Source organism: Haliaeetus albicilla, chromosome 12 (genome assembly GCF_947461875.1).
Source record: "Haliaeetus albicilla chromosome 12, bHalAlb1.1, whole genome shotgun sequence".
Lineage (NCBI taxonomy): Eukaryota > Metazoa > Chordata > Aves > Accipitriformes > Accipitridae > Haliaeetus > Haliaeetus albicilla.
In genome coordinates this window covers 13,811,649-13,825,547 of record NC_091494.1, presented here as the reverse complement: position 1 = coordinate 13,825,547, position 13,899 = coordinate 13,811,649, and the positions used below count along the sequence as shown (strand labels likewise).

The 13,899-nt window shown below is 37.6% G+C and overlaps 1 protein-coding gene across 15 annotated transcripts in view; it reads right to left on the bottom strand.

Annotated features, from left to right (window-relative positions):
• Nucleotides 1-1,288: 1,288 nt before the first annotated feature.
• The window catches only part of RAB27A (RAB27A, member RAS oncogene family), a 36,687-nt gene continuing 24,076 nt past the window's right edge, over nt 1,289-13,899 (bottom strand). For 10 of the 15 annotated variants that reach the window (XM_069798188.1, XM_069798197.1, XM_069798193.1 and 7 more), the window contains 6 exons: nt 12,037-12,071; nt 9,944-10,116; nt 8,171-8,256; nt 7,301-7,404; nt 6,411-6,534; nt 1,289-3,741 (listed from right to left, as the gene is read on the bottom strand). In XM_069798188.1, coding sequence (XP_069654289.1) covers nt 3,543-3,741; nt 6,411-6,534; nt 7,301-7,404; nt 8,171-8,256; nt 9,944-10,096 — 666 coding nt within the window. In that variant the 5' untranslated portion in view covers nt 10,097-10,116; nt 12,037-12,071 and the 3' untranslated portion in view covers nt 1,289-3,542. The remainder of the gene's footprint in view (nt 3,742-6,410; nt 6,535-7,300; nt 7,405-8,170; nt 8,257-9,943; nt 10,117-12,036; nt 12,072-13,899) is intronic. The other 5 variants (XM_069798199.1, XM_069798200.1, XM_069798201.1 and 2 more) reach the window with 1 other exon arrangement.

Sequence of the window (13,899 nt, the reverse complement as noted above, 5' to 3'; positions counted from 1 at the left end):
GTTCCATCTTCTGTATAACCTCCCACTAGATAGTTCAAGACAGCAGAAAGGTCTCCCTTAGCTTTCTCTTCTTAAAGCTAAGCAAACACAGTTCTCTCTCCTCCTACCCCTTGTGCTCCAGCCCTCTGATCTTAGTGGCATCTGCTAGACTCACTCCAGTGTGTCAATGTCATTCTTCTACTGGGGTATCCAAAACAGGACACAGAACTCCAGATGCGGTCTTATAATTACTGAATATAAAGGAAGACTTACTTTCTCAACCTGTTAGCTTCATTTTACTAATGCAGCCCCAGATGCAGTTGGCCGCCTTTCCCGCAAGGGCACACTTCTAGCTCCTGGTCAACCTGCTTTTGAAGAGGATGCCTATCCCCTTTTCTGCAAAAATGTTTTTTCAGCCAGTACTACTGCATGGGGTTATTCCAACCCGGATGGAATACCCAGTCACACTTGCCCTTGGTGAACTTAATAAGGTTTAGTTCAGCTCATTTCTCTTGCCTGTCAAGGAACATCTGAATAGCAGCTGTGTCCTCCAGCATATCATAACCTACCTGATAATCTACACTGCTCTTGATGGAAGCAGCTATTCTGAAAAAACAAGCTCCTTACCTTTGTAGAAGCAATAGATTTTACAAAATGTATTGCTTGATTCCCTTTGGTCTGAACATGCTACATGCTCACGTTAGCAGCTTTCTGAATGTCTTACGAATACAGAAGTGTTGCCTCTATTTTCTTCTATGGGTTTGAGCTCCTTCTGGCATCACCCAGGATGCATCAAGCCCCATTCCGACTGGTTCGGTCAGTGCAAGACAGGAACATCAAGAGGGACATAGGCCACAGAAGAGAACTTAAGATGCATTTGAACTAAAAAAACCACAATGCATAGGGGCAGTGCAGAAAGGCACAGACTGATATTGAAATGAGACAACAGGAAATGTTACAATTCAGTTCAACAAATGCTGACAAGGTTCAGATCAGGAATGTTTAACTATTTTATATTAATAAGAAATCCTGGGATGAAGCATCATAATGGAAATCCTTTCCAAAACTTTGTTCCGTTACAGATCAACATTTTCGTCTGACACTGGATGGAAACAACTTTTCTTGAAATAACAGTTTCTCATCACATGAGCATTCTTCTTTGGTTGGTTGTTTTTTAAAACCAGTACTAGACTAATAAGGATAGTGTAATTCATTGTCAAGAAATATTTACCATGATTTCTCATGAGAGTTAAAAAGGGATCAAAAGTTTTGTCACAGAATAATTCAAACAGATAAATCTTACGGCAGATTTCAAAGGCTGATATCAAAGCAATTTTATGTAGACTCTCTTTATACAGTAAATAGTTACATATAATATGCATGACAAAAATATGACAGTTTCAGTATTTAATATCCAATCTAAACATAAGTATTTAAAAGGAAATATTTTTACAGCATTTCAGTAGTCACTTAGCTCAGTAGTTAGTTGCAATAATCCTTAACGTTTTCAGGAACTGGATGGAGCTATAAGCACAAAAACTCCCATTAAAGTTAATACATGACAAAGTTCCACTGCAACCCTCTGAAAAGCAAAGAGTTACATTAAAAGAAATTCAGACACTGAAGTACATTGAAATGTATTGTGTCCTACAGTACAGTTTGATACTCTACTGGTCAGAAACATGATGGTAACTTCAAAAGGCACTCTGAGTTAAACTACAGTAACTCCGGTCCACAAGCATTTTAGAATCTTGGTATTGTATAGTAGGAAAAAAAACCTATATTTACTCAGTGTAAATTGCTTTAATCTCCGTCCTAGCCCCAGAGCAGTGAAATTATATTGCACTTTAAAAATATTCTGTGTAGGCTGTGATAAAAATCTAATATTTACATGTTGTGTTTGTTAAAGAACAATGCATTACTTTGTAAAATATTTTAAGAATCAAGTTTTAACACTTATTCTTGTATTATTAATATAACCAGAGGCTACATCAAATATATATGTTGGGGGTTTTTTTATTAGCTCCTATTCTAGAAACATTTTTGGTCCTTCAAAAAATTTGTTATGCTGCAATTCACATTCACAACTGGTATCAATGCTTGCCTGAAATTGCAGTAGTTAGAATATTTACATAAATAAATACATAATTTCTAAAGAAGTAATAGCTTTGGAGTTTTGTAAACAAACTGCTGTGGGAAGTCTGTAACAAGACTCAATTTGGCATGTTATGACTTTAATTGGCAATACTTTACAGTTATACAACCTCTGCCAGGGTAGAAAACAGTTTGGTAGGCACATCTTATAAATCAGTCTGGAAAAAAGACCCAAAAAATACTGATTGTTCCTTAGGTTGTATGAATAAATAAAAATGATCAAATAGTAACATGATCCACTGAAACAAAAATTGACGTTTATGTGATCCGTAGAGGGGGAAAAAGAAAAGCAACTCCATTCTTTTTTAAATACAACCTAAAGGAAGTGAACAAGCCATAAATGAATATATGATAACCAAGATGTACAGGACACAAAAGTTGGCAGAATACAATGAGCATTATAAATTTATAGAAATACTGATCTAGACAGAACTGGTGTCTTAGCTGTATCTCACCAGAAGACAATCATCATTCATTTTTCAATCCAAATTTAAAGAAACATTCCAAATCTGTGTTTGATAAAACAAATTCAGTGTGAAGCACTAACTCCGATGAAATTTTGCTGACATCTAGGTTGCCCTATGTTCCTGTTAAAATGGTAACGTAAAAGAAACATAACAACAGATGTACAGTTATGCCATTTAAATATAAGTACATGTAAATTCATGTTCTAGACATTCAAATGATGTCAGGAGGTCTCATAGCCTGTGTTGGATATATTTTATATAGTACGGTTGTAGTTTACACGTTCAATTTCATGACATACCCAAAGTGCTCTACATATGTACCCCTGTGCTTCTCTGTAGTTTTTTATTCTATATACAATAGCTTTCTTTTGGTTTTCATCACTAAAAACCAATGGTTTGAGAGAGCAAGGAAAAGCTACTTGCAGGCTTTTGTGGAAAACACAGGATTTGCTCTTTAAGAGTGTTATTGATTGATGAAATGATTAAATGTTTCTGTCGAAAACCAAGAACCACGTTGGTAAGCTTGCTGTTAGTAGAGACTAAAAGCTGTCACAATATCTAATCTAAATGCCTAGTCTGTGTAGTTAATGGAGCCTTCAAAGGGCAATTGAAAAACCTTCAGTTCAGAAGCCTACCCTTTCTCATTGCCCACACAGAGAGATGTTTCTAAATTTGGTAATGAAAATTCCTCTCCTTCCCTCCAAAGTAGAGAATTAGAGGAATATCCAGTGCTACACCAAATTAATCTTCTGTCCCACCACTAATAAACTGCATACCTTGCAAGCAAAGGTCAATGTTGTTTGAGAGGAAAAAACCAAAAATTAATATAAAGAATTAATATAGCTCATTAAATAACTACAGTGTGATTTGTCCATAAGTTAAACAGTTAAGCTGCAACTTTATCATACTTTATCGTATATGTTAAACATAGTTGTAACTGAGTTAACAGCCACATTTGCCTTTTTCTTGCTCCTCATTCAGTTGTTCTGTAGAGCTGTGCCCATTGGAGCGCACTACCCCTTCTGGGATCCAGGATTTATCCACACACCGTTCCATGCGCTTCATAATGAGGTCAAGCAGAGTTTCAATGGCTTTGCTTACATTACTCCCATTAGCTGCACTAGTTTCAAAATACGGTATTCTGCAGGAGACAAAAAAACCACAAACTCACATCACGGTTTATATTCATAGGACAAAAAACAATACATGATTAATGCCATATACTTAGAAATCACACAAATGCTGTTAATGTGACTCCGTAGCAGAAAGACACTAAGTCATCAGTAAACTGAAATGTAAAAGAAATTAATGAAATGGCTGACTCTGTAGGTATGGCAGAAGGATAAGCTTTAATTGACATAATGGAGTCCACAATTTACAGAGGCACTGGTCAGTACGAGTTCCCAAAGTTATGCTCCTGAGGTCTGTTTTTTTCAGCTCTGTTCCCAACAAGAGATGCAATTACTTTATATGGCCTTGTGTGCTTAAGTGTTCTCCTTACTGATTTCTATCTACATCAGCTAGGGAGTCATTGCAAGAGAGGGAGCGCAAGTATGGACTGCAGACAAGGCAGTAAAGACTCCTAATGTGGTACTCTTATCACTACGAAAGGTGACTGTTTCTTCTGTTGACACTTCAGCTATAAACTCTTTTACATTAAAAAATAAAAAATCTCAGTCCTCAGACCACCTATGTCTTTGTTAACAAAAGTTTCTGGGCACCTTGGTATTGAAAATACATCACTAGTTTTCATTATTGTTGTGGATCAGGGTGTTTCCATGGCAGGTCTGTAGGCTTTGACCTTCTGCGCTCAGCACTTCCCACAGGGTGGTGCCAGAGCGGCTACATTAGTGTTACTCCCCAAGTGACTGATATAATCACTTCATAATTTTAAGTATTTCTTACTTAATTTGCAAGATTCAATGAGTCGTCAAAAATACTATCTTACTGTCTCAGTGTGTAGGTCTCCTACAATCATCTTCAAAATACATCACTTACCACTACAAGGCCTTTCCACAGAAAGAGGATATTCACTATCTCACACTTTTGTTAGCAGAAGACTGTTCACTGCAGCAGGATTTATCTTGCTTCCCCTCAGGAGTAAGTGACTCTTAGCATCTATCCTGTCTCATCTCTACAGGGCAGAGAACTTTGTAACTGCCTACAGATTGGATGTGACCTGTAACTTTGACTTTTAGCTCCCTATTCCTAAATTAAGTGGCATTTTCAGCCACAAAGATAAGCATTTCATAAATTATTTTTGGAAGTCACATGCAAAGAGATCTCTTTCAAATCTTTAAGAAATGGCCACATGCCATATGCTGCTGTTTGAAAGTTTTTGCTCCTCCACAAGCAGCTTGTTAATATGTACTTGCTGTTGTGTGTGTGACACGGACTTCAAACAAGCATTTTCAAAGAAGGAAAAAGTAGGAAGGTAATATTGCACTAAATCCATTTGTCTCTAATAGACAGATTGCTTCTGATTTGCCTCCAATGATTCTTCAAGGTCAAGGAAAGCTAATTTGTGACTGCGTGATAGGAAACAGCATGGCACAACAAGACTAGACCTGCAGAACAAGGCAGTTAGCACTGAGGACTGAGTGTTCACACTATGCATGTTTTGCAGGCTTTACTTTGGACCAGCTCTAATCTATTCCTCTGGACTGAACACAGATTACTGGTTGGAGCACATTGTCTAGTTTAGTTTTCAATTGAGAAGGAATCCTGTTCACACGCTAAAAAGCTGCTCCACTCACAATAAATGGATCAGAAGGTTTGCTTCAAAAGTGCACTTCTAATCCACACTGAAATGCAAATGTAATCCAGAGATGAGACCCATGGGAGAGTTAATGGGATATAAGAGTACTATGGGATTAATTAGTATCTGATAGGAACAAAGATTTCACATAGCTCCTTTAGGGACACATGATCTGTGCCTGTAGAGAAGGGGAAGGGCAAGGCTACCCTGTCTTCCTGCTGGTCTGACTCCGTTTTCAGACTCGCTGGATGTCTGTGAGAGTGCAGATGCCTGCAAGAAAACATGACTGACGCCTCTGAGGAAAAGTCACTAAGAATTGACCTAAGGTACAGTCCTAACAAAATTGCTTGAACAGTTGAGGGAAGACTGAATGGAGAGGGAGCAGAGACTGCAGAACTGTGGTCTGGACCAGAACTGCTCTTCTGTGGAAAGCCAGCACTCTGTAAGCAGACTCTCTCAACTCTTGTGAATGGGTCCTGAGGCTTTTAAAGAAACTGAGGCCACATGTTTCTATGGCAATGCCAGAGACAACAGCTACCCTACAACAAACTTTTGCAAAACAACTCAGCTTGTAAATTAGAATATCATTGCATGGTGTTATTTCTGTTTTCCCTGAAATCTGATGTGACACTCATCACCTCACCAAATGCTCTTTTGGATTTCACTTTGTAAGACACCTGGGTTTTCTGTGCCCCATAGAGAGCCTCAGCACAGGCAAGAGCAAAGAATTAGACCCCCATCATTCACCTGCCTCTCCAGCTATATAATATGTCTTTTCCAGAATGTTTGTGAAAATTTACTTAGTTTACTGGCAAGGAAAGAAGAAGATTAACCAATTTCCAGTGCAAGATTAGTGCAATACTAAGTATGAATTTTTAGGCAGTGCACAAAACATTATAATCTCTGACAGAAAAAAAGATTATCATACACCGGCCAGTTAAGCATTCTAAAATGCTTATTCTCACAATAACCTTTCAGTATACAGAAAAGGCATTACAGAAAATATTTCACTCTGCTTTAAACACAGCAATAACTGGAAGGAAGTTACTTACCCGTATTTTTCTGCAAGTTCCTTAGCCTCTTCTTCTTTCACCATTCTTTGGTCTTCCAGATCACTCTTGTTTCCACATAATACAATGTCAGGGTTTTCACAATATGCATGCATTTGTAGCTGACCTAACAGCAGCAACAACATGAATAGAGGCCACAACTTACTGTCACACATAAAGCTCACTAAGAACACTACCACATTTCAGGAGACACAAAGTCCTTCAGGAAAATGACTCTTTGAAACAAAGAAAACAAGTATGTTCTCTGTTATCTCACAGGACTTCTGCTATTGCACTGAGGAGCCAGATAACAGGTGAACATCCACTATCATGTATGCAGTGAGAAAGCCAGGGAACAAGCCAGGGGAGCAGAAGCCTGATACAGTTTGCACAGAAGCTGTGTATTTGTAGCTTAAGGAGTTATGCTCACTAAGCATCTTCAGTGAGCTGCCAGGAAAGGATATACTTCCCTCTCCTCATGGATGATGCAGTTTGGGAACTCCTTCGGCTAGATACACCAGCCTAGTAACATTTGCCTTTCATTAAGTTTTGCTGACAAAGCTTCAGGTGAGTCAAACTGGAGTTTTGCATAGGCTTTCCGCACACTTAAATTACTGAATATCACCAGAGCCAGGGATATGATGTTCTCTCAGCTTGCTTTTATATATATATGGGTTAAGATTCAAGTTCCACAGGCAAAGCTGAATTTCAGGTAAGCACTAGAAGCCACCACTAGCAGCTATTACAATTTTGAATGCAACATTTACTTTCTTTTACTGAGAAAACTATAAAAAACAGTATTTTCAGTTCTCTTTCTCAGTGAGACTCCATCTTTACAAACATAGCCCATACAAAGAAGGAAAGAAAAAAGAAAAAAGAAAGAAATGCCATACTTATCCAGTTCCTGACATTCAGAAAGCTTTGCTCATTTGTCAGATCAAAGAGTAAAAGAAACCCCATGGCATCTCTGAAGAAAGCCGTTGTCAAGCTACGAAACCTAGACCAGCAAAATGAAATTAGTTGGCTCATCTGAGAAGTTACTTTGAAAATATAATTGCATACAGTCATAAAACTGAGGTAACTTAAGACTGAATTAACTAGAATGAAATAATCATCATAATTGTTTTGCTGATGTAGGGACTGCATAACAAGAATTGCTAACATTACTATAGTCTAATCAAGGCCTAAGGAAGTCTAGCAGACATTTCACTAGAGCGTGAGAGCTTTACACAAAGTCTTCTACTATAAAGCATGACTCGATCAAGATTCAGAAATTAAAATAAGAAATGAAATTCAAACTTTGAACAGAAATTTGTCCCCTATACACATCAGTTCTTGATTTTAAGACTATCAATCACTAGGATGCTAGTCTTTTGACAGACAAATAGGAAGGAATCCTTGAGATGATTTCACCTGTCTGACTTTGCCAAGACCTCAACATATTTACAAAAATTTATGGAAAACTGAAAAAAGAAAAGCTTTAAAAGCATCTATATGCATTGGCCATGAAAAAATAAACTGGAAGTTTCCAAAAGACAAAAAGCAACAATTACAGTTTTAATGTTCTACAGTTGTAAATTACAGTTGTAATTTAATGCGTATTCATAGGAAACTTTCCATTGCTGTTAAAATAAGTGCACTTTCCCATCTTGAGTCATACAATTAAAATGCATCAATCAATAAAGAGACTTCATGTACTCGGTTCCATTTGCGTCTAGCTTGATGACAACTGCCTTACTTGCTAGGTGGGGGGTGGAACATACCTTTCCTGCCCTGCAGTATCCCAGAGCTGAAGATGTATCCTCTGTCCTCTGCCACCAACGCCATCTGGCCCATTGGGTCTATACACCTGTAAAAGGTAAATTTCCAAGACTGAGTGTTAGCAGTCCAGCTTCTATAGAACACAAAATAACTGACATCTAAGATTATTAAATGCACCAAAAGTAGCATTGCCAATGCAAAGATCCCAACTACAACTCAATCCCTCTGCTTGACAAGACAAAAGTAATTTAAGTTTGCATCCAATTGAATATTTAAAAATAAGGGTAAAAGTGAAACTGGAAAAACAGTATCCAATAGACTATGGACTCCAAACAGATATTTAGAGCAGCCATTAAGTTTCAATAGACAAGCTTAATTTTTAGTATTTTGATTTTCTATTTTTCTGCTATTATCTTGTATTGTGTTCAAATTGAAATATAATTATAAGAAAGCAACGACCAGATCATGCCATCTGGCAACATATTTGTACCACTAACAGAACCTCATTAGCAAACAGAATATACTCATAAAGATACGGACATCTCTTCTTAGCTGCCAAAACATTGCTGAAAAAGAGCTTAGGGTAGATCTTACATCATAGCTTAAAAAGCAGAAATTGGATGATAATAATAAAAGCTGAACAGTTTACTCAGCATGAAAACATAAATAAGGGCATCTGTTAACTTTGGAAGGATCAGATAAAAATAGATTAATTTCTTGTTTAGAACACTTCATGTTAGGTCATCTTCTTTACCTTCAACTATTGTTGTACGTAAGATTAACAGAATTACAAACGTATCTTTAGAGACACATAAACTTGCTGAATTTGTGGATTATATGATTCAAGTTGTGAAACCTAAATCTTATCCTGAGTTATCAAATATGCTGACTGAGTAAACCCATCACGTTTACTCTCCCACAAAAGGAATACTAACTTATTCAAGAGACCAGTTTCACACTTCACTGAGATATTTCCTCCTTGCACTACTGAGGTGCATGACATCCATCAAAAGCCAGTCTGCACAATGCCCATTATACCATCCAGATTTCTGGACACTTGGGAAATCATCAGACTACACTGAAAGGCATTTAATACTTCTACATAAGAATGAAAAAAAACTTGTGCCAACTTAATTTCTCAGTGCAGTGAGGACCAGCATCCAATTGGTTATCATAATGCAGTGCTCAGCTTCATATCAAAAGTACGTTTGCCTAGTTTAATAACAATTCAGGGGTTAAAAAAAAAAAAACCTACCTTATTTTTCACAATTCTTCTCTGGTAGTGGAAACTGCTTAGGAAGCCAGATCAGCTCCATGTATCATGCTACCCCATTTCATTCATAGTTTTAAAACAGTTTTAAAATCAACATTGCAGTCTCTGTTCACTAGCACTTCAGTTCACAAACAGCAAAAACATTTTTACTACAGCCCAATCCTTCCTTGCGAAGAGAGTTCAGCAATAAAAGTGCTACTCCAGGTACTATGTGCAGAACTCGGGGAGTAGATAACACTCATCACTTGCTGAGCAGTAAGAAGTGGTTGCTTAGAATCAGCTCTTCTTACTTTAACTTTGAGGTAAATGGAGGGGACAACACACAACAATGACCAAAATAACGAGGCAAAATGAGATCAGTTCCTTGTCACAAGATTAACTACACAGTAACTACTGACTGCAAGCCTACACATAAGGATTGGCAGGTCTGATTTTTTAAAAATAGATTCTAGCCATCACCAAGACAGATACCATTTTAAAGTAGCACACTGTGAGAACTCACCACTCTCTTTTCCCGAAAGTCAATGCCCACTGTTGTGATAAATTTGGAATTAAATTTGCCATCTGTATATTGGTAAAGAAGGCTGGTCTTTCCTACGCCAGAATCACCAAGTGCTAGAAATTTTATGAGGTAATCATAGTCCCCATCAGACATAGTGAGAATTCAGGAGACACCTTAAAAAGCAAAGCAAAAAGGATTAGTTAGTCAACAACTCTGCCAAGGCTTCTTCTGACAAATATTTAAATCACTACTTGAACTACAAAGCATCCAGCAGTGGGACCAGTTCTGTACTCTTTTATACTGCTTTCACTTTAAACTCTCAGTTATGCCAATTACCAATATCAAATTCATCTGTGACTGAAAAAGTGCATAGTTAATTTTATTACATTCCTCTTATTAGAAAGAGAAGGCAACACAATTTTAAGTTCTTCAGGAACGACTGAAAATCAAGGTCAAAGTATTTAAGACATCTGGAACATGAACTGCAGAACCTGCATGGAAACATACCAGGAATGCAATTCTGACCTTATATTCACTGTGACATTATGAACATATGCAAAAAAAAAAAAAAATCTTTTTCCAGACTGCCCACTATATTTAAATACAAATTACAATCATGTTCTATTAATAGCTATTTTTCAGTCTTGAAAAAGCTTTTTCATACAAGGAGGAAAAATAAACAAGCAACATTTTGTTGTTGTTGGCTTTGCTGGTGGTTTTTTTTTTTTTTTGTTTAGAGGGCCAACTTTCAAAGTTTTTAAAGTTTTTATCATTATGCTAGTTAATAATTTAAACTAAATCTTGATCCTGAATTGCCATTAAACAACGCACACATTTTCCCACGGCCCATACACATTTAAGAAATTTCTCTCTATCCTTTTTGTGCCTTTGAAAAAATAACCATATTAGATATAGTCTGATCGAAGTGCAGTAACAGCTAGAATGTATAACAAAAATCACTGGCAAATTTCATGTATACTAGAAAGAGTGATGCAAGTGCACTAGTACTTTCCTGCTGAGTAGCTACTGAGCCTCTCTTCCCCAAAAAAAACAGTAGAGAGCTGCCTTATGTTGTGTTCAAAGACATGAACATGAAAAGATAAGCCTAAAATAACTATTCTAAAAGCAACATAAAACTGGCATTAAATTGCCTCTTATGAAGGAGGGAATAGATACCAAAATACAAAAAATAAGATAGATGATGAAATAAAATACAAAAAAAAAAAAAAAAAGAGTAAAATCTCCTCTTTCAACTGTAAGTATTTTTGGAACTATTTGTAGCTTGAACAAGATAAAATTATTCATTTCAAGTCAAATGCTGCAGTAGTTTGCATCAATGGCAAAACACCAATTCATTTCTTGAATATCAACTCACAGCTTAAGGTTTGGAACAAACTCCCTATCTCAAGTATGTGGGCATCAATCACCGTCATCATTAAGCTAAAACCATAACTGTCTTTAAAGCTTCAACTTGATATTAGTACTGCTCTTGGTTACAAGACAGACGTGTAATTAGTCAACTTAGCCATGACTGGACTTAACATGATCAAACGCAGACAACGGTCAGATTTACACCCAGATACTCTCCAACTGAAAAGTCAGTGGAAAGCATCTGACACTTTTTTGCCATTTCCGCTTTTGAAGTCAGCCAAGGTGTATTTTACATTATGCCATCAACGACAGTAAAACCTTGCAGTTTTAGGTGACAGAGTTGACACTCACTGCCACGCCACAGCCAGCTAATTCACCTTCCACTGTTGTGTTTTAATACAGAGTTTTGCAACAGAGTAAAAGATTGAAACAAAAAAAACCCCACAGTAATAGTTACCAGTGAGCTTTTTACATAAATACACCACAACTGCAGGGCTGCATCTACCACGCAAGTCTGAAGGAGCAGCATATTCAAGTAAGCAAGTTGAACAAGCAGCCACACACTGACATAAGGACATTTTTAGAAGAAATTAAAAGCCCTGATCCATTAGACACACTCACACATACCAGCAAAAGGGGTTTTGTTTTGTTTTGTTTTTAAATCCTCCCCGCTGTTGGGGAAGGTAAAAAAAAAAAAAAAAAATTAAAATCAGATCGCCTACCTTGTAGCTCTACAAAGTCTTTTCATTGAAATGCACTGGAAGAAAGGGAAAAATACTTTAAAAAGCAAGCAAGGAGGTTTTTGCTAAAGACTGGATTGGATTTAGACTTCAACTCTTATATGGTGTTTCTCTTGCCTTCATATGTTCTCCAAGGACAAAAGGCTGTATAAGCTCCCCCTCTACTCAAGTACATGTTCTTTCAGCTTCAATACCCCTAAATTAATTGTTGCATAAAAAGGCTTAAATGCAAATCTTAGGGCCAGTATATTATACAAAGACAAGCTAGCTTCATATCTTTTACTATGCTACCCCACCTGTGCAGAAGTATTTGCCTTGTCTTGCTGGTATTTTGTTAGCTAGTTACATAGAACATACTTTCAGTAACAGATACAAATGACAGTGCCTCCTAATCACTGCTAATTTATGTTGTAAGAAAGCTAATTTATCACACGCCCTGTGCAAGACCTTACAGAGGAAGAAAGGGCGCTACAGCTCTTACTTGGAGCTGTAAGAAACTGTCATGGTTCAGCTGCACCCTTCCATTGGACAGAGCTGGATGAAAGCCCTGGTTAAAACAGAACAGTCAAGGTTAGACCTTGGGGAAGTAAACCTAAAGGTATTCCTAGTGTCATATATGATTTGTAGAGTACCTGTTTGGACAAACATGCCACATCATTTGGACCACTTAAACCTCAATTCTCCATATGGCTGGTAACAAATATAATTTGCAAATGACTGATGGAGGACTAGAGGCCCTTCACAGAAGGGCACAAAAATGCCTTCTAAAGGATTTGCTTGAGAAGGAAATTTTCTCCTTAGGCTTTTGAAATGCACACACCTTTCACTGCACCCCATAATGTCAATCTATTATTCAGATATCTCTAGGGAGTGGTTCTTGTGAAACCCTGCACAGTTAACCTATCCTTGCAGACATGCAAAGAGCTATTTTCATAGCAGTTTCAAGCCTTGTCCTCCTCCCTGTACAAATATTTAAAAAGTGATCTCCACCCTCTACTTCGAGACCTGCAGTCCTACTGCCCAGACACATCCAGCTCCACATAACAGAAATAAGAATAAATTCACAGCACAGTATATTCATAGCGAAAACTGCTGTGGAGTTTCTAAGTCATGGCCCTGCTACTAAAAACCCATCCCATTTTTTCCTTCTAATTTTGCTTTTTTTTTTAATTAGGCTTTATAGCTTCCCATGTTTCAGTCTTTCCTTCCACATTTCTGTACCTTGTATATCAGGAGAGTAGGAGGTAGAAAAGGAAGACTCAGAGAAAAACTGATGATACAATTAGAATTCATCAGGTTACCAGAAGAAAAAAAATCTGAATTCATTTTAGAATGATCATTCCCAAATCTTGTTTTTTAGAGTAGGAACTCCTTGGCTGAAAAAATTCACTGATGAACACAGTTTTAGGCTCCACATCAAGCCCACCAGGGTTTGCCTTTTGCAAACCCCTCCTTAAATCCCATTCAACTCTGGCTTTGCCCTTCACCTAGCGTGCAGATGGACAGGGGCTATGAGCAAGTGCTGGGAAAACTCCACTGGCCTTTTCCATAGCTGACAGGACCCCCACAGCCATCACTTAAGCTGTGCCTGTACAGCTGCAGCTCTGGAGCCTCCACATACACACACATCCAGATTGTGGCTTGTCAAGAAGGGATGCTCTGCAAAGCAAGTGCTGCTCTTGTTCAGTGTATTTCCTAGCCCAAGGTACTTTCACATTAACAGGCATCAACATTAACAGGCTCGTATTTTTGCCTCCAATGCTAAAACATTCAAGACTATGGCAGTGTTGCTCCTGCATAAATTAACGAAATTGGCTTGGCATGCAGGATTTCCGCTGTGCAGTA